This window comes from Leuciscus leuciscus (assembly GCF_965113295.1).
Source record: "Leuciscus leuciscus genome assembly, chromosome: 8".
Classification (NCBI taxonomy): domain Eukaryota; kingdom Metazoa; phylum Chordata; class Actinopteri; order Cypriniformes; family Leuciscidae; genus Leuciscus; species Leuciscus leuciscus.
In genome coordinates, this window is record NC_138732.1 from 41,974,592 (window position 1) to 41,989,414 (window position 14,823).

The following is a 14,823-nucleotide window of genomic DNA, read 5'->3' on the forward strand; positions in this document are numbered from 1 at the left end:
AGTGTGAGTGTGAAGGTGTACTCAGATCTTCTGTGAGGAAGAGTGTTAGTGTGAAGGTGTACTCAGATCTTCTGTGAGGAAGAGTGTTAGTGTGAAGGTGTACTCAGATCTTCAGTGAGGAAGAGTGTTAGTGTGAAGGTGTACTCAGATCTTCAGTGAGGAAGAAGGTGTACTCAGATATTCTGTGAGGAAGAGTGTGAGTGTGAAGGTGTACTCAGAACTTCAGCGAGGAAGAGTGTGAGTGTGAAGGTGTACTCAGATCTTCAGTGAGGAAGAGTGTGAGTGTGAAGGTGTACTCAGATCTTCAGTGAGGAAGAGTGTGAGTGTGAAGGTGTACTCAGATCTTCAGTGAGGAAGAGTGTGAGTGTGAAGGTGTACTCAGATCTTCTGTGAGGAAGAGTGTGAGTGTGAAGGTGTACTCAGATCTTCTGTGAGGAAGAGTGTGAGTGTGAAGGTGTACTCAGAACTTCAGCGAGGAAGAGTGTGAGTGTGAAGGTGTACTCAGATCTTCAGTGAGGAAGAGTGTTAGTGTGAAGGTGTACTCAGATCTTCAGTGAGGAAGAGTGTGAGTGTGAAGGTGTACTCAGATCTTCAGTGAGGAAGAGTGTGAGTGTGAAGGTGTACTCAGATCTTCAGTGAGGAAGAGTGTGAGTGTGAAGGTGTACTCAGATCTTCAGTGAGGAAGAGTGTGAGTGTGAAGGTGTACTCAGATCTTCAGTGAGGAAGAGTGTGAGTGTGAAGGTGTACTCAGATCTTCAGTGAGGAAGAGTGTGAGTGTGAAGGTGTACTCAGATCTTCTGTGAGGAAGAGTGTTAGTGTGAAGGTGTACTCATATCTTCTGTGAGGAAGAGTGTTAGTGTGAAGGTGTACTCAGATCTTCAGTGAGGAAGAGTGTTAGTGTGAAGGTGTACTCAGATCTTCAGTGAGGAAGAAGGTGTACTCAGATCTTCTGTGAGGAAGAGTGTGAGTGTGAAGGTGTACTCAGAACTTAAGCGAGGAAGAGTGTGAGTGTGAAGGTGTACTCAGATCTTCAGTGAGGAAGAGTGTGAGTGTGAAGGTGTACTCAGATCTTCAGTGAGGAAGAGTGTGAAGGTGTACTCAGATCTTCTGTGAGGAAGAGTGTGAGTGTGAAGGTGTACTCAGAACTTCAGTGAGGAAGAGTGTGAGTGTGAAGGTGTACTCAGATCTTCAGTGAGGAAGAGTGTGAGTGTGAAGGTGTACTCAGATCTTCAGTGAGGAAGAGTGTGAGTGTGAAGGTGTACTCAGATCTTCTTTGAGGAAGAGTGTGAGTGTGAAGGTGTACTCAGAACTTCAGCGAGGAAGAGTGTGAGTGTGAAGGTGTACTTAGATCTTCAGTGAGGAAGAGTGTGAGAGTGAAGGTGTACTCAGATCTTCAGTGAGGAAGAGTGTTAGTGTGAAGGTGTACTCAGATCTTCAGTGAGGAAGAGTGTGAAGGTGTACTCAGATCTTCTGTGAGGAAGAAGGTGTACTCAGATCTTCAGTGAGGAAGAGTGTGAGTGTGAAGGTGTACTCAGATCTTCAGTGAGGAAGAGTGTGAGTGTGTAGGTGTACTCAGATCTTCAGTGAGGAAGAGTGTTAGTGTGAAGGTGTACTCAGATCTTCAGTGAGGAAGAGTGTGAGTGTGAAGGTGTACTCAGATCTTCAGTGAGGAAGAGTGTGAGTGTGAAGGTGTACTCAGATCTTCAGTGAGGAAGAGTGTTAGTGTGAAGGTGTACTCAGATCTTCAGTGAGGAAGAGTGTGAGTGTGAAGGTGTACTCAGATCTTCAGTGAGGAAGAGTGTGAGTGTGAAGGTGTACTCAGATCTTCAGTGAGGAAGAGTGTGAGTGTGAAGGTGTACTCAGATCTTCTGTGAGGAAGATTGTTAGTGTGAAGGTGTACTCAGATCTTCTGTGATGAATATTGTTAGTGTGAAGGTGTACTCAGATCTTCAGTGAGGAAGAGTGTTAGTGTGAAGGTGTACTCAGATCTTCAGTGAGGAAGAAGGTGTACTCAGATCTTCTGTGAGGAAGAGTGTGAGTGTGAAGGTGTACTCAGAACTTCAGCGAGGAAGAGTGTGAGTGTGAAGGTGTACTCAGATCTTCAGTGAGGAAGAGTGTGAGTGTGAAGGTGTACTCAGATCTTCAGTGAGGAAGAGTGTGAAGGTTTACTCAGATCTTCTGTGAGGAAGAGTGTGAGTGTGAAGGTGTACTCAGAACTTCAGCGAGGAAGAGTGTGAGTGTGAAGGTGTACTCAGATCTTCAGTGAGGAAGAGTGTGAGTGTGAAGGTGTACTCAGATCTTCAGTGAGGAAGAGTGTTAGTGTGAAGGTGTACTCAGATCTTCAGTGAGGAAGAGTGTGAGTGTGAAGGTGTACTCAGATCTTCTGTGAGGAAGAGTGTGAGTGTGAAGGTGTACTCAGATCTTCTGTGAGGAAGAGTGTGAGTGTGAAGGTGTACTCAGAACTTCAGCGAGGAAGAGTGTGAGTGTGAAGGTGCACTCAGATCTTCAGTGAGGAAGAGTGTGAGTGTGAAGGTGTACTCAGATCTTCAGTGAGGAAGAGTGTGAGTGTGAAGGTGTACTCAGATCTTCAGTGAGGAAGAGTGTTAGTGTGAAGGTGTACTCAGATCTTCAGTGAGGAAGAGTGTGAAGGTGTACTCAGATCTTCTGTGGGGAAGAAGGTGTACTCAGATCTTCAGTGAGGAAGAGTGTGAAGGTGTACTCAGATCTTCAGTGAGGAAGAGTGTGAAGGTGTACTCAGATCTTCTGTGAGGAAGAGTGTGACTGTGAAGGTGTACTCAGATCTTCTGTGAGGAAGAGTGTTAGTGTGAAGGTGTACTCAGATCTTCAGTGAGGAAGAGTGTGAGTGTGAAGGTGTACTCAGATCTTCAGTGAGGAAGAGTGTGAAGGTTTACTCAGATCTTCTGTGAGGAAGAGTGTGAGTGTGAAGGTGTACTCAGAACTTCAGCGAGGAAGAGTGTGAGTGTGAAGGTGTACTCAGATCTTCAGTGAGGAAGAGTGTGAGTGTGAAGGTGTACTCAGATCTTCAGTGAGGAAGAGTGTGAGTGTGAAGGTGTACTCAGATCTTCAGTGAGGAAGAGTGTGAGTGTGAAGGTGTACTCAGATCTTCTGTGAGGAAGAGTGTGAGTGTGAAGGTGTACTCAGATCTTCTGTGAGGAAGAGTGTGAGTGTGAAGGTGTACTCAGAACTTCAGCGAGGAAGAGTGTGAGTGTGAAGGTGCACTCAGATCTTCAGTGAGGAAGAGTGTGAGTGTGAAGGTGTACTCAGATCTTCAGTGAGGAAGAGTGTGAGTGTGAAGGTGCACTCATATCTTCAGTGAGGAAGAGTGTGAGTGTGAAGGTGTACTCAGATCTTCAGTGAGGAAGAGTGTGAGTGTGAAGGTGTACTCAGAATTTCAGTGAGGAAGAGTGTGAGTGTGAAGGTGTACTCAGATCTTCAGTGAGGAAGAGTGTGAGTGTGAAGGTGTACTCAGATCTTCAGTGAGGAAGAGTGTTAGTGTGAAGGTGTACTCAGATCTTCAGTGAGGAAGAGTGTGAAGGTGTACTCAGATCTTCTGTGGAGAAGAAGGTGTACTCAGATCTTCAGTGAGGAAGAGTGTGAAGGTGTACTCAGATCTTCAGTGAGGAAGAGTGTGAGTGTGAAGGTGTACTCAGATCTTCAGTGAGGAAGACTGTGAGTGTGAAGGTGTACTCAGATCTTCAGTGAGGAAGAGTGTGAGTGTGAAGGTGTACTCAGATCTTCTGTGAGGAAGAGTGTGAGTGTGAAGGTGTACTCAGAACTTCAGCGAGGAAGAGTGTGAGTGTGAAGGTGTACTTAGATCTTCAGTGAGGAAGAGTGTGAGTGTGAAGGTGTACTCAGATCTTCAGTGAGGAAGAGTGTTAGTGAGAAGGTGTACTCAGATCTTCAGTGAGGAAGAGTGTGAAGGTGTACTCAAATCTTCTGTGAGGAAGAAGGTGTACTCAGATCTTCAGTGAGGAAGAGTGGGAGTGTGAAGGTGTACTCAGATCTTCAGTGAGGAAGAGTGTGAGTGTGTAGGTGTACTCAGATCTTCAGTGAGGAAGAGTGTTAGTGTGAAGGTGTACTCAGATCTTCAGTGAGGAAGAGTGTGAGTGTGAAGGTGTACTCAGATCTTCAGTGAGGAAGAGTGTGAGTGTGAAGGTGTACTCAGATCTTCAGTGAGGAAGAGTGTTAGTGTGAAGGTGTACTCAGATCTTCAGTGAGGAAGAGTGTGAGTGTGAAGGTGTACTCAGATCTTCAGTGAGGAAGAGTGTGAGTGTGAAGGTGTACTCAGATCTTCTGTGAGGAAGAGTGTTAGTGTGAAGGTGTACTCAGATCTTCTGTGAGGAATATTGTTAGTGTGAAGGTGTACTCAGATCTTCAGTGAGGAAGAGTGTTAGTGTGAAGGTGTACTCAGATCTTCAGTGAGGAAGAAGGTGTACTCAGATCTTCTGTGAGGAAGAGTGTGAGTGTGAAGGTGTACTCAGAACTTCAGCGAGGAAGAGTGTGAGTGTGAAGGTGTACTCAGATCTTCAGTGAGGAAGAGTGTGAGTGTGAAGGTGTACTCAGATCTTCAGTGAGGAAGAGTGTTAGTGTGAAGGTGTACTCAGATCTTCAGTGAGGAAGAGTGTGAAGGTGTACTCAGATCTTCAGTGAGGAAGAGTGTGAGTGTGAAGGTGTACTCAGATCTTCAGTGAGGAAGAGTGTGAGTGTGAAGGTGTACTCAGATCTTCAGTGAGGAAGAGTGTGAGTGTGAAGGTGTACTCAGATCTTCTTTGAGGAAGAGTGTGAGTGTGAAGGTGTACTCAGAACTTCAGCGAGGAAGAGTGTGAGTGTGAAGGTGTACTTAGATCTTCAGTGAGGAAGAGTGTGAGTGTGAAGGTGTACTCAGATCTTCAGTGAGGAAGAGTGTTAGTGTGAAGGTGTACTCAGATCTTCAGTGAGGAAGAGTGTGAAGGTGTACTCAGATCTTCTGTGAGGAAGAAGGTGTACTCAGATCTTCAGTGAGGAAGAGTGTGAGTGTGAAGGTGTACTCAGATCTTCAGTGAGGAAGAGTGTGAGTGTGTAGGTGTACTCAGATCTTCAGTGAGGAAGAGTGTTAGTGTGAAGGTGTACTCAGATCTTCAGTGAGGAAGAGTGTGAGTGTGAAGGTGTACTCAGATCTTCAGTGAGGAAGAGTGTGAGTGTGAAGGTGTACTCAGATCTTCAGTGAGGAAGAGTGTTAGTGTGAAGGTGTACTCAGATCTTCAGTGAGGAAGAGTGTGAGTGTGAAGGTGTACTCAGATCTTCAGTGAGGAAGAGTGTGAGTGTGAAGGTGTACTCAGATCTTCAGTGAGGAAGAGTGTGAGTGTGAAGGTGTACTCAGATCTTCTGTGAGGAAGATTGTTAGTGTGAAGGTGTACTCAGATCTTCTGTGAGGAATATTGTTAGTGTGAAGGTGTACTCAGATCTTCTGTGAGGAAGAGTGTTAGTGTGAAGGTGTACTCAGATCTTCAGTGAGGAAGAAGGTGTACTCAGATCTTCTGTGAGGAAGAGTGTGAGTGTGAAGGTGTACTCAGAACTTCAGCGAGGAAGAGTGTGAGTGTGAAGGTGTACTCAGATCTTCAGTGAGGAAGAGTGTGAGTGTGAAGGTGTACTCAGATCTTCAGTGAGGAAGAGTGTGAAGGTTTACTCAGATCTTCTGTGAGGAAGAGTGTGAGTGTGAAGGTGTACTCAGAACTTCAGCGAGGAAGAGTGTGAGTGTGAAGGTGTACTCAGATCTTCAGTGAGGAAGAGTGTGAGTGTGAAGGTGTACTCAGATCTTCAGTGAGGAAGAGTGTTAGTGTGAAGGTGTACTCAGATCTTCAGTGAGGAAGAGTGTGAGTGTGAAGGTGTACTCAGATCTTCTGTGAGGAAGAGTGTGAGTGTGAAGGTGTACTCAGATCTTCTGTGAGGAAGAGTGTGAGTGTGAAGGTGTACTCAGAACTTCAGCGAGGAAGAGTGTGAGTGTGAAGGTGCACTCAGATCTTCAGTGAGGAAGAGTGTGAGTGTGAAGGTGTACTTAGATCTTCAGTGAGGAAGAGTGTGAGTGTGAAGGTGTACTCAGATCTTCAGTGAGGAAGAGTGTGAGTGTGAAGGTGTACTCAGATCTTCAGTGAGGAAGAGTGTTAGTGTGAAGGTGTACTCAGATCTTCAGTGAGGAAGAGTGTGAAGGTGTACTCAGATCTTCTGTGGGGAAGAAGGTGTACTCAGATCTTCAGTGAGGAAGAGTGTGAAGGTGTACTCAGATCTTCAGTGAGGAAGAGTGTGAAGGTGTACTCAGATCTTCTGTGAGGAAGAGTGTGACTGTGAAGGTGTACTCAGATCTTCTGTGAGGAAGAGTGTTAGTGTGAAGGTGTACTCAGATCTTCAGTGAGGAAGAGCGTGAAGGACTATGTAAGGGATAATGTAGTGCAAGGTGGTTGTTATAGCGAATACAACCCCCGACAGGCTGATCGAAGCGGAGCTTATATGTATAATAATATATATTAGGAATATTGATCTATAATTTCACTTGTTGTGTGATGAACATGCTGTGAGTCCTGGTGTCTGTACGGTGGACATGTATGAATCAATGTCCTGTTCTGTGACAGAAAGTTATATTTTAATGAGAAAGCCCATAACATTTTCCCAAGATGTTCAAAAACAAGCTTCAAAAAGGAGTTTAAAAATAAATATATAAGTGTAAGTTTAGTGTTACACAATGTCAGTTTTCAAAACAGTTTTCAGTTTTCGAATTACACCTAATTTATGATTATTAATGTGATAGGGGAAAAGGCAATAAATAAGGCAAAAAAAAGTTCAGTAGTTTCAGACTCCAATTCCTCAAATAAACCATAAACTTTTTTTCTTTCTTTTTTTTTACATTTCATAGCAAAATAATAAACAGATCAAATGACAATTTATTACAGCTAATAAAAAACATTTGCTGTCATTATCCTTATAATACATCATGTATATCATGCATTTAGTATGCATTATTTGTAGGGGTGTAACAATATATTGTCTCAGTTATTGTTGAAGGTGGACAGGGGTCATCATAGGCTCTCTGATTGGTCTTTGGCCTCATACACAGCAGAATGTGATGCACTGTGTGTTGTGACACATTCCTTCCATGTAAAGCGACCTTGAGCGATGGAAAGGCGTTATATAAATAAAACTTCTTCTTCTTCCCATAACATCATTAAAGTTGTGTGTGACTTATGCCACACTAGACCTTCTGTTGGCTCGGACCAGACGGGATAGCCTTCATTGCCCTCGTCCATCGATGAGTCTGACGAATAAAAAGCAATAAATAAAACATGTATAAGCATTTTGAGGTCGTTTATAATTAATAGTTTTGTATTTTAATTGTTCTTTTGTGTTTTATTCAGTTTTACAGCATTATTTTTTAACATGTCAATGCAGGTCCATTTTGAATACATTTTACCTGAAGAAATCCTGACGTTCCTGATTGACCTGTTTGTACACACCCAAAGGTGATCATAAACTCCTCCCTCTTACAACACTAACCAGGAAGAGACTGACTTGTTATTTCTCCTTTCTGTCACACCGACTTTGTCTCAACAAAAGCAATAAAGAATAAGCAATCAATGAAGAACAAAGAGAAAAACTTTACAGAAGGATTTTTGTGATGTTCATTTCTGAACAGACAGCAGATCTTTGATTCTCATTGTGATTCATTTTTGAAAACCGTCGTTCAGGAAGTGAAAGTAGAGTTTAGTTTGCGAGACTCAAACGGTGAAAATGGCTTCAGCAGCTGAAGATGATTATATTTGTCTCGTTTGTCATGACATCTTCAATGTTCCTGTTCTTCTGTCCTGTAGTCACAGTTTCTGTAAAGAGTGTCTACAACAGTTCTGGAAAACTAAGAAAACTCAGGAGTGTCCTCTCTGCAGGAGGAGATCCTCAAGAGATGATCCTCCAGTTATTCTCACATTAAAAAACTTGTGTGAGTCGTTCCTGAAGAAGATAAATGAGAAACGTTCATCAGGATCTGAGGAGATCTGCAGTTTACACAGTGAGAAACTCAAACTCTTCTGTCTGGAGGACAAACAGCCGGTGTGTTTAGTGTGCAGAGACTCAGAGAAACACACTAATCACACATTCAGACCCATCAGTGAAGTGCTTTCATCTTACAAGGTAAGACAAATGTTTCTTGTTTCACATGTAAAGAACAATAATTAATCATGAACATAGATATCATCACATTCATACATTACTATTTCAGTGTCATTTTACTCAACTTTATATGACATTTACTGTGCTGTAAAAGTATTTGCCCATCCTGATTTCTTATGTTTTTGTGTCTCATACTAAATATTGGGGCCTTTTTCATAGATATCATTATTTAGCAAAAAAAAAAGAGCACAAATGAGCGGACAACTTTAGTTCAGCCTCACTGGAGGGTTTTCAAGCATGAACTCCCTGTTTAAGGTCCTGCCACATCATCTCAATTGATTTCAAGTCAGGCCTTTGACAAGGCCACTCCACAACTGTAATTGTGCTTTTTTGAGCCGTTCAGAGGTGGATTTACTCACTATTCTTTGAATCATTGTCTTGTTGCTTGAGCTTCAGTTTGCAGAGTAAAGATGGGATATTGTGCTTTAGCATTTTCTGATAGAAATAAGAAAATTCAGTTCCTACGATGTTGTTTTTGGCCCTTTGGTGACTTTGAGCCACTTCTGGGAAGGTTTGCTACTGTGCCGAGTTTTCTCCATTTGGATATAATGGCTCTCGCTGTGGTTCTTTGAGTCCAAGAGCCTTTGAAATAGCTTTGTAATCCATCACAGACGGATGTATTTCAATCACCATCTTCATCATTATTCCTGGAGTTTCTTTCACCTTTGTCAATAGTGTGTTACTGTTTAAGACCTTTTAACCAACTTCATGCTGTTGAAAAAGTCCTATTTAAAGGTATAGCGGAGGATGTTTTACTTCCTGGTGGGTAACCTATACTATTGGTCCTCCTAATTGTCAATCATTCTGGTGAATCAATCAAACTTTTCAAAAAGTGGAGAGGGCGGGTCTTATCTAAAATTTGGAAAGATCCTCCGCTATACCTTTAAGTGTTTATTTGATTGAACAGGGCTGCAGTGATCAGGACTGGTTGTGTTAGTCCAGCTGAACAACATTATAAATACAGTTTCAGAGATTTGAGGCATTAGTAACTATGGGGCCAAATACATTATCAGGCCCAGTTGGATAACTTTTTTGCTTCAGTAAATAACATTGTCATTTACAAACTGTACTTTGTGTTCACTCAGGTTGCCTTTGTTTTATGGTAAGTTTTAATTTCTGAATCAATTTAGTATGAGATTTACACAAAAACCGAAGAAATCAGGGTGGGGGTGAATACTTTTGCACAGAATTGTATGATCATATCACTGTATTTTCTTCTCTTCACTGTAATCTGGTGTTTAATGTATTTTTGTTCAATTCTAGGAGGAGCTCAATACAGCACTGAAGTCCTTACAACAGAAACTTCAACACAATGAAAAGAAGAAAGGAGAGTTTGAGAAAACAGCTCAACACATCAATGTGAGGAAACAGAATCAAGAGTCATTTTCATTACAGCTGGAGGATCACTTTATACCGTTATAAATTGATATATGTAATATAATGGATTCCAGTTGATTATTTCTGTAAATGACGAGCAGCTTCTGCTTCTGGATCCGTTATATGTCGGGTATCGGAGATTTGTGTTGATTGAGATGATTGAAGTGAATGTGATTTGATTTCAGTCTCAAGCTGAGCACACAGAGCGTCAGATTAAAGAAGAGTTTGAGAAGCTTCATCAGTTTCTCAGAGACGAAGAAGAAGCTACAATCACTGCACTGAGAGAGGAAGAGGCGCAGAAGAAGCAGACGATGAAGGAGAAGCTGGAGGAGATGAACACACACATCTCAGCTCTTTCACACACAATCAGAGACATGGAGGAGATGATGAAAGACAATGACGTCTCGTTTCTAAAGGTGACAAATCAATCTGGCTTCATTCTTTGTGTATAAAACAACTTGTATAGAGAGACTCATTGACAATGAGAGTGTTTGATAAGATATTAAAATGTTTTCAAACTCTATATTTTCCAGAACTTTAAGGCCTCAATGGAAAGGTAAGTGAGCTGCTCGTATCTCTTCTCTCAGTGGATCTGAACTCAAATTCACTGCAGTTCTGACTCCTGAATGTTCCTCAGAGTCCAGATCTCACAGCCGGATCCACAGATGAGTTCTGGAGCTTTGATTCATGTGTCGCGTTATCTGGGTAACCTGCCGTTCAGAGTCTGGAAGAAGATGCTGGAAACTGTCCAACACAGTGAGTCTCAGCAGATTTGACACCAGTGCAGAAGATAGTTCAGATATAAACACACACAACAATAACATTTGATAGAAATATATTTAATAATCACTTGAATTACCAAGTGAATCTAAACTGTATTTCAGAAAATCATCAGATCCTACAGCGAACTCATAATGAAAAGTCTATTCCTCATGGTTTATGTTTATGTATTAGGATACAATAGTGTTTATTGAATACTGATATTAAACCTGAAGCCTCAATCCATTCTGACGTTATGATAGTATGATTTATGATCTCATTCAACAAAATATATATTTTTTTTACATTTACATTTCTAATACATCATATTTCATCCTGTAATCTGATGTTATTCTCTTTGCAGCTCCGTTGACTCTGGATCCAAACACAGCAGATCCTTGTCTCACACTCTCTGCTGATCTGACCAGTGTGTCGTTCAGTGATGGAGATAAAACACTTCCTGATAATCCAGAGAGGTTTGACAGGTTTGTATGTGTCCTGGGATCTGAGGGCTTTAACTCAGGAACACACTGCTGGGATGTGGAGGTTGGAGACAATACACGCTGGGGTCTTGGAATAACCACAGCATCACACCAAAGGAAGGGACTGGATTTCTTGAAGTCTAATATCTGGTATGTGTGGTACAGGAACAGCGAATACAGCTCAAAATCCCCAGAGCAACCCTACACTGTCTTCACTGTTAAACAGAAGCTTCAGCGTGTGAGAGTTCAGCTGGACTATGACAGAGGAACAGTGTCATTCTCTGATCCTGTAACTAAAGACTGTCTGTGCAGATTCAGGACATCCTTCACAGAGACTGTCTTTCCATTCTTATTTAATCACTGCACAACTTCTCCTCTGAGGATCTTACCAGTTAAACTGTTTATTACAGCAGAAAATCACAGTTAAATCTGATTCTGCTTCTAGATTAATACAGTTTTGCAAATTATGCTTCAATAATAACACTGTAATCAAAGGGTCTCATTGATCAATCACACTTCAATGTAAAGTTTAGAACCAAATTAACCCTTGTGTTTCCTTAAGGACATGTTTGTCTCTTTCAGTTAAAAACTAAATAAATAAATCCTGTGTTAATGCCACTGCATCAGTTTTGGCACAAGTGTGTATTTTTATTTGAATTTTCTTCTTTCCTTTCCACATTGTACACACAATATTTACACTCAGGACCTTAAGGACAAAACTTTCCCCATTGAAACCCATTAAAACTGCCAATTTCTTTTATCTCAGGGCCATTTAACTATAAAATGATGCAGTGTTTGTTAATAGACGTTTGTTCTGTTGGCCTTTTCTTTTTAATATAATTATTTATTTATTTTACAAGATGGTGCCGTTTTCTCAGGTTTGGCCTATTGTCACGGTTTGGTCTTGTCTTGGTCATGTTTCATGTCTGTCATGTGATCCCCTGTTCAGAGTCATGTGATCCTGCCGTGTGTTCCCTTGTCTGATGTGTCATGATGTTATTGGGTCATTGTTCACAGGTGTCTCTTGTTTAGTCATTAGTCTTGTGTATTTAAGCCCTCATGTTTGCTCTGTGTCTTTGTTTAGTATGGTTTTGGGGTAACTGCTGTTTGTTCTTGTTTCGAGTTTTCATGCCTTTGTTTTATGTTTGATCACGCTGGTATTAAAGTTGCACTTGGGTTCTCTACATGTTGCCTCCTTACGTTACACCTATAAAGCCAATACTCACTTTTTTCCTGTTTTCTGCTTCTGCATATTAGAGTCAGTTGGATAAATTATTGAGTAATAATTGTGTTTGTGTTGCTGTGAGGTTTGTGTATATGTACTAAAATATTTATCTGTGCATGTAATAAATGATAAAGAAAAATTATTGTATTGTAATTCTCAAATCCCAAAGTAATTATTAATATTATAAATTCAATACTTCAGTAACCATTAAACAAGTCAAACAATAATGAAAGTATGTTTAAATTCATGTTTACAGTATGTATGTAAGGGATAATGCAGTGCGAGGCGGTTGTTATAGTGAACACCCCCCCGACAGGCTGAACACGACCCCGACGCGGAGCTTGAATCCTGAAGGGTTTGTATTCGCTATAACAACCGCCTCGCTCTACATTATCCCACTTATTTCATGGCTACTTACCAAATTAATCAATAATTTTACACAAAATATTGATTTAAAAACGACTGCATTGCTTCCGCTAAAGAAAATAGTCCGTTCCGTCTCTATGGTTAGAATCCTGCGTCCATAGCAACGCTCTGTTTTTCATGGCAACGGTGTGTTATACTTCGCAGCGGCTGTTATCAGGAAATAACACCGCATTATACATTAGAATTCAACCAAGCCATGTAATAAATGTTTATATTTGAGTCCTGACGGGATGGTTTTCACGGAGAAATTGCGCATATGTGTCACTCGTACGTGTGTCTCGTCATATCCGTAAATACTGTAAAGTTGCTCCGGCTGCTGTGTTGTGTGTGTGTGTGTGTGTGTGTGTGTGTGTGTGAGAGAGAGACAGAGCTGGTATTAAAACAAGTATCAACATCAGATCCTCTCTGTGTGTGTGTGTGTGTGTGTGTGTGTGTGTGTGTGTGTGTGTGTGTGTGTGTGTGTTTGTTTTTGTGGTTTACGAGGACTTTTGACCTGAATACGCACCAGCACTATGGGGACATTTGGGTTTATGAGGACAGAGGCCATGTCCTCATAAATCCGACAGCGTAGATGTCATTTACTACGTTCCAGAAGCTCCCTCTCAAAGTTTGGCGCCATGTCCTTACATACCACAAAACCCTGAAATTTTACCATACACAGTGTATCCCTGATTTCGAGAGTGCGCCCCTGTAGCCAGGTCCTGGTATTACACCCGCGTCATCAAAAATTTGCATCTTTTACACAAGTGTATTCTTTGGGGCCTGTGATTGGTCAGATCGGTACCGGTAGGCGGGAAATCGCGAAAACAAGATGGCGCCAGTGGGCGGAGCTTCAATCAGCTTTAGTGATTGGTCAGATCGGTACCGGTAGGCGGGAGATCGCGAAAACAAGATGGCGCCAGTGGGCGGAGCTTCAATCAGCTTTAAAATGTGTAGCAACTTAATGCAAAATACTAATTATTTAAGTATTTTTGCCTGTAATTTATTAATTTTGCATTAAATATATGATAAATAAATAAATAAAATCCCGTTTATATTATGATAAGTACAACGTAATCAGAGGTGTAGTCATTCGTCGTCACGTCATTTCCTGTTTGGACTGGACAAACTCTGCACCTGAGAAGACATCTGTGGACCTGATGAAGGCAACTGTTATCCAAAAGGTAAGTTATAACGTTGTTTAATTGCTTCTCTAATAGCATGTGGGTCCGGTTGGCTTGTTTGTGCATGTTCTGTATGCTCTTCGCTGCTCGTTTTACAGTTAGAAAGCAGCTAGCGCGTGATGCTAACGGTGCTAGCGGACCTATAGTGATTCTGTTTACAGACTGACATGAGGGAATCAGCGATGCTTGTCATTTTAAACTCGTTTTCGATTGCACTATATTTGTAACTGCTACCTTTTCTGATCTCATAAAATAGTCTAGCCATCATAATAACGCGTTGTCATGACTACAGTATGTGAAGGGGAGGCTATTTCACCCAGTACAGTATCCTGATATGCTACTGTTAATATTACTACAGTTATGCTTGCTTTAAACACATTAAGACACAAATATGTGCTCATATTACTCCTGACTATAATAAAATATACTCTGAATATTATTAGAACTGTCAGTCTGATTCAGTCTTATTAATACTGTCACTATTATTGCCTATAATGTATCAATTGTGAATGAAATCTATGAATGAATAGTTATTATCAATTAACATATTCCTTAAATATCATATAATAATAAAGTATTAAAATAACTTGAATGCTGTTTACCATAATTGATCAATTTATTTAAAACAAGCTTTTTGAATAATATGTCAAATGAAATGCAATGGTCATGATGATTAATGAGAGTCTTTTTCTATGCGCGCAGACACATGGGATGATGGCTGAAGTGAGTCAGTGAAGGAGAAGATCAAGATCTGGAAGAGGACAGACAAAGATGAGCTCCAGGGCAGATTCAGCAATCATTATAAAGGTGAGTTCAGGGTTTCCATGCTTAAGCAGTGCCATGCGACCAGTGTTCCTCAGAAACAGATTATTTGCCACAGTTATCAGTCACTGAATTATGATTGTGTGTGTAAGAAGTGAGTCACGATCACTTACTGTACATCTAGCACAGGCGCAATGTCTCGTATCACTCTCATACATACACACACTTGAACTCAGTGCCGTCCAAATGTATCTAGTTACCAGTGTCCCAGTAAAACTAGTGTCCTCATAGACCAGTATTCTGTTAAACTTACACAACACACTGAGATTCTTCAGTCAAGTCAAACATCAGGAACATGCTCTTATGATGTCCTCATAAATCTAGTGTCCTCATATATGTATATATGTAGACTCTC

General features: G+C 41.2%; 1 protein-coding gene across 1 annotated transcript; it reads left to right on the top strand.

Moving 5' to 3' along the window:
- Positions 1-7,515: 7,515 nt before the first annotated feature.
- On the top strand, positions 7,516-11,657 carry LOC309505007 (E3 ubiquitin-protein ligase TRIM35-like). Its single transcript, XM_082178359.1, has 6 exons — positions 7,516-8,175; positions 9,478-9,573; positions 9,777-10,007; positions 10,125-10,147; positions 10,229-10,347; positions 10,715-11,657. The coding sequence occupies exons 1-6, from the start codon at positions 7,780-7,782 to the stop codon at positions 11,257-11,259; spliced, it is 1,410 nt and encodes a 469-aa protein (XP_082034485.1). The 5' UTR covers positions 7,516-7,779; the 3' UTR covers positions 11,260-11,657.
- The last annotated feature ends 3,166 nt before the right edge of the window (positions 11,658-14,823 follow it).

Bases quoted from the DNA above. Each gene is read 5' to 3' on its own strand.
- LOC309505007 (XM_082178359.1), top strand. From the start codon at position 7,780: ATGGCTTCAGCAGCTGAAGATGATTATATTTGTCTCGTTTGTCATGAC. The intron at 9,574-9,776 runs GTGAGGAAACAG...ATTTGATTTCAG, and splicing joins AAACAGCTCAACACATCAAT to TCTCAAGCTGAGCACACAGA. The intron at 10,148-10,228 runs GTAAGTGAGCTG...AATGTTCCTCAG, and splicing joins TTTAAGGCCTCAATGGAAAG to AGTCCAGATCTCACAGCCGG.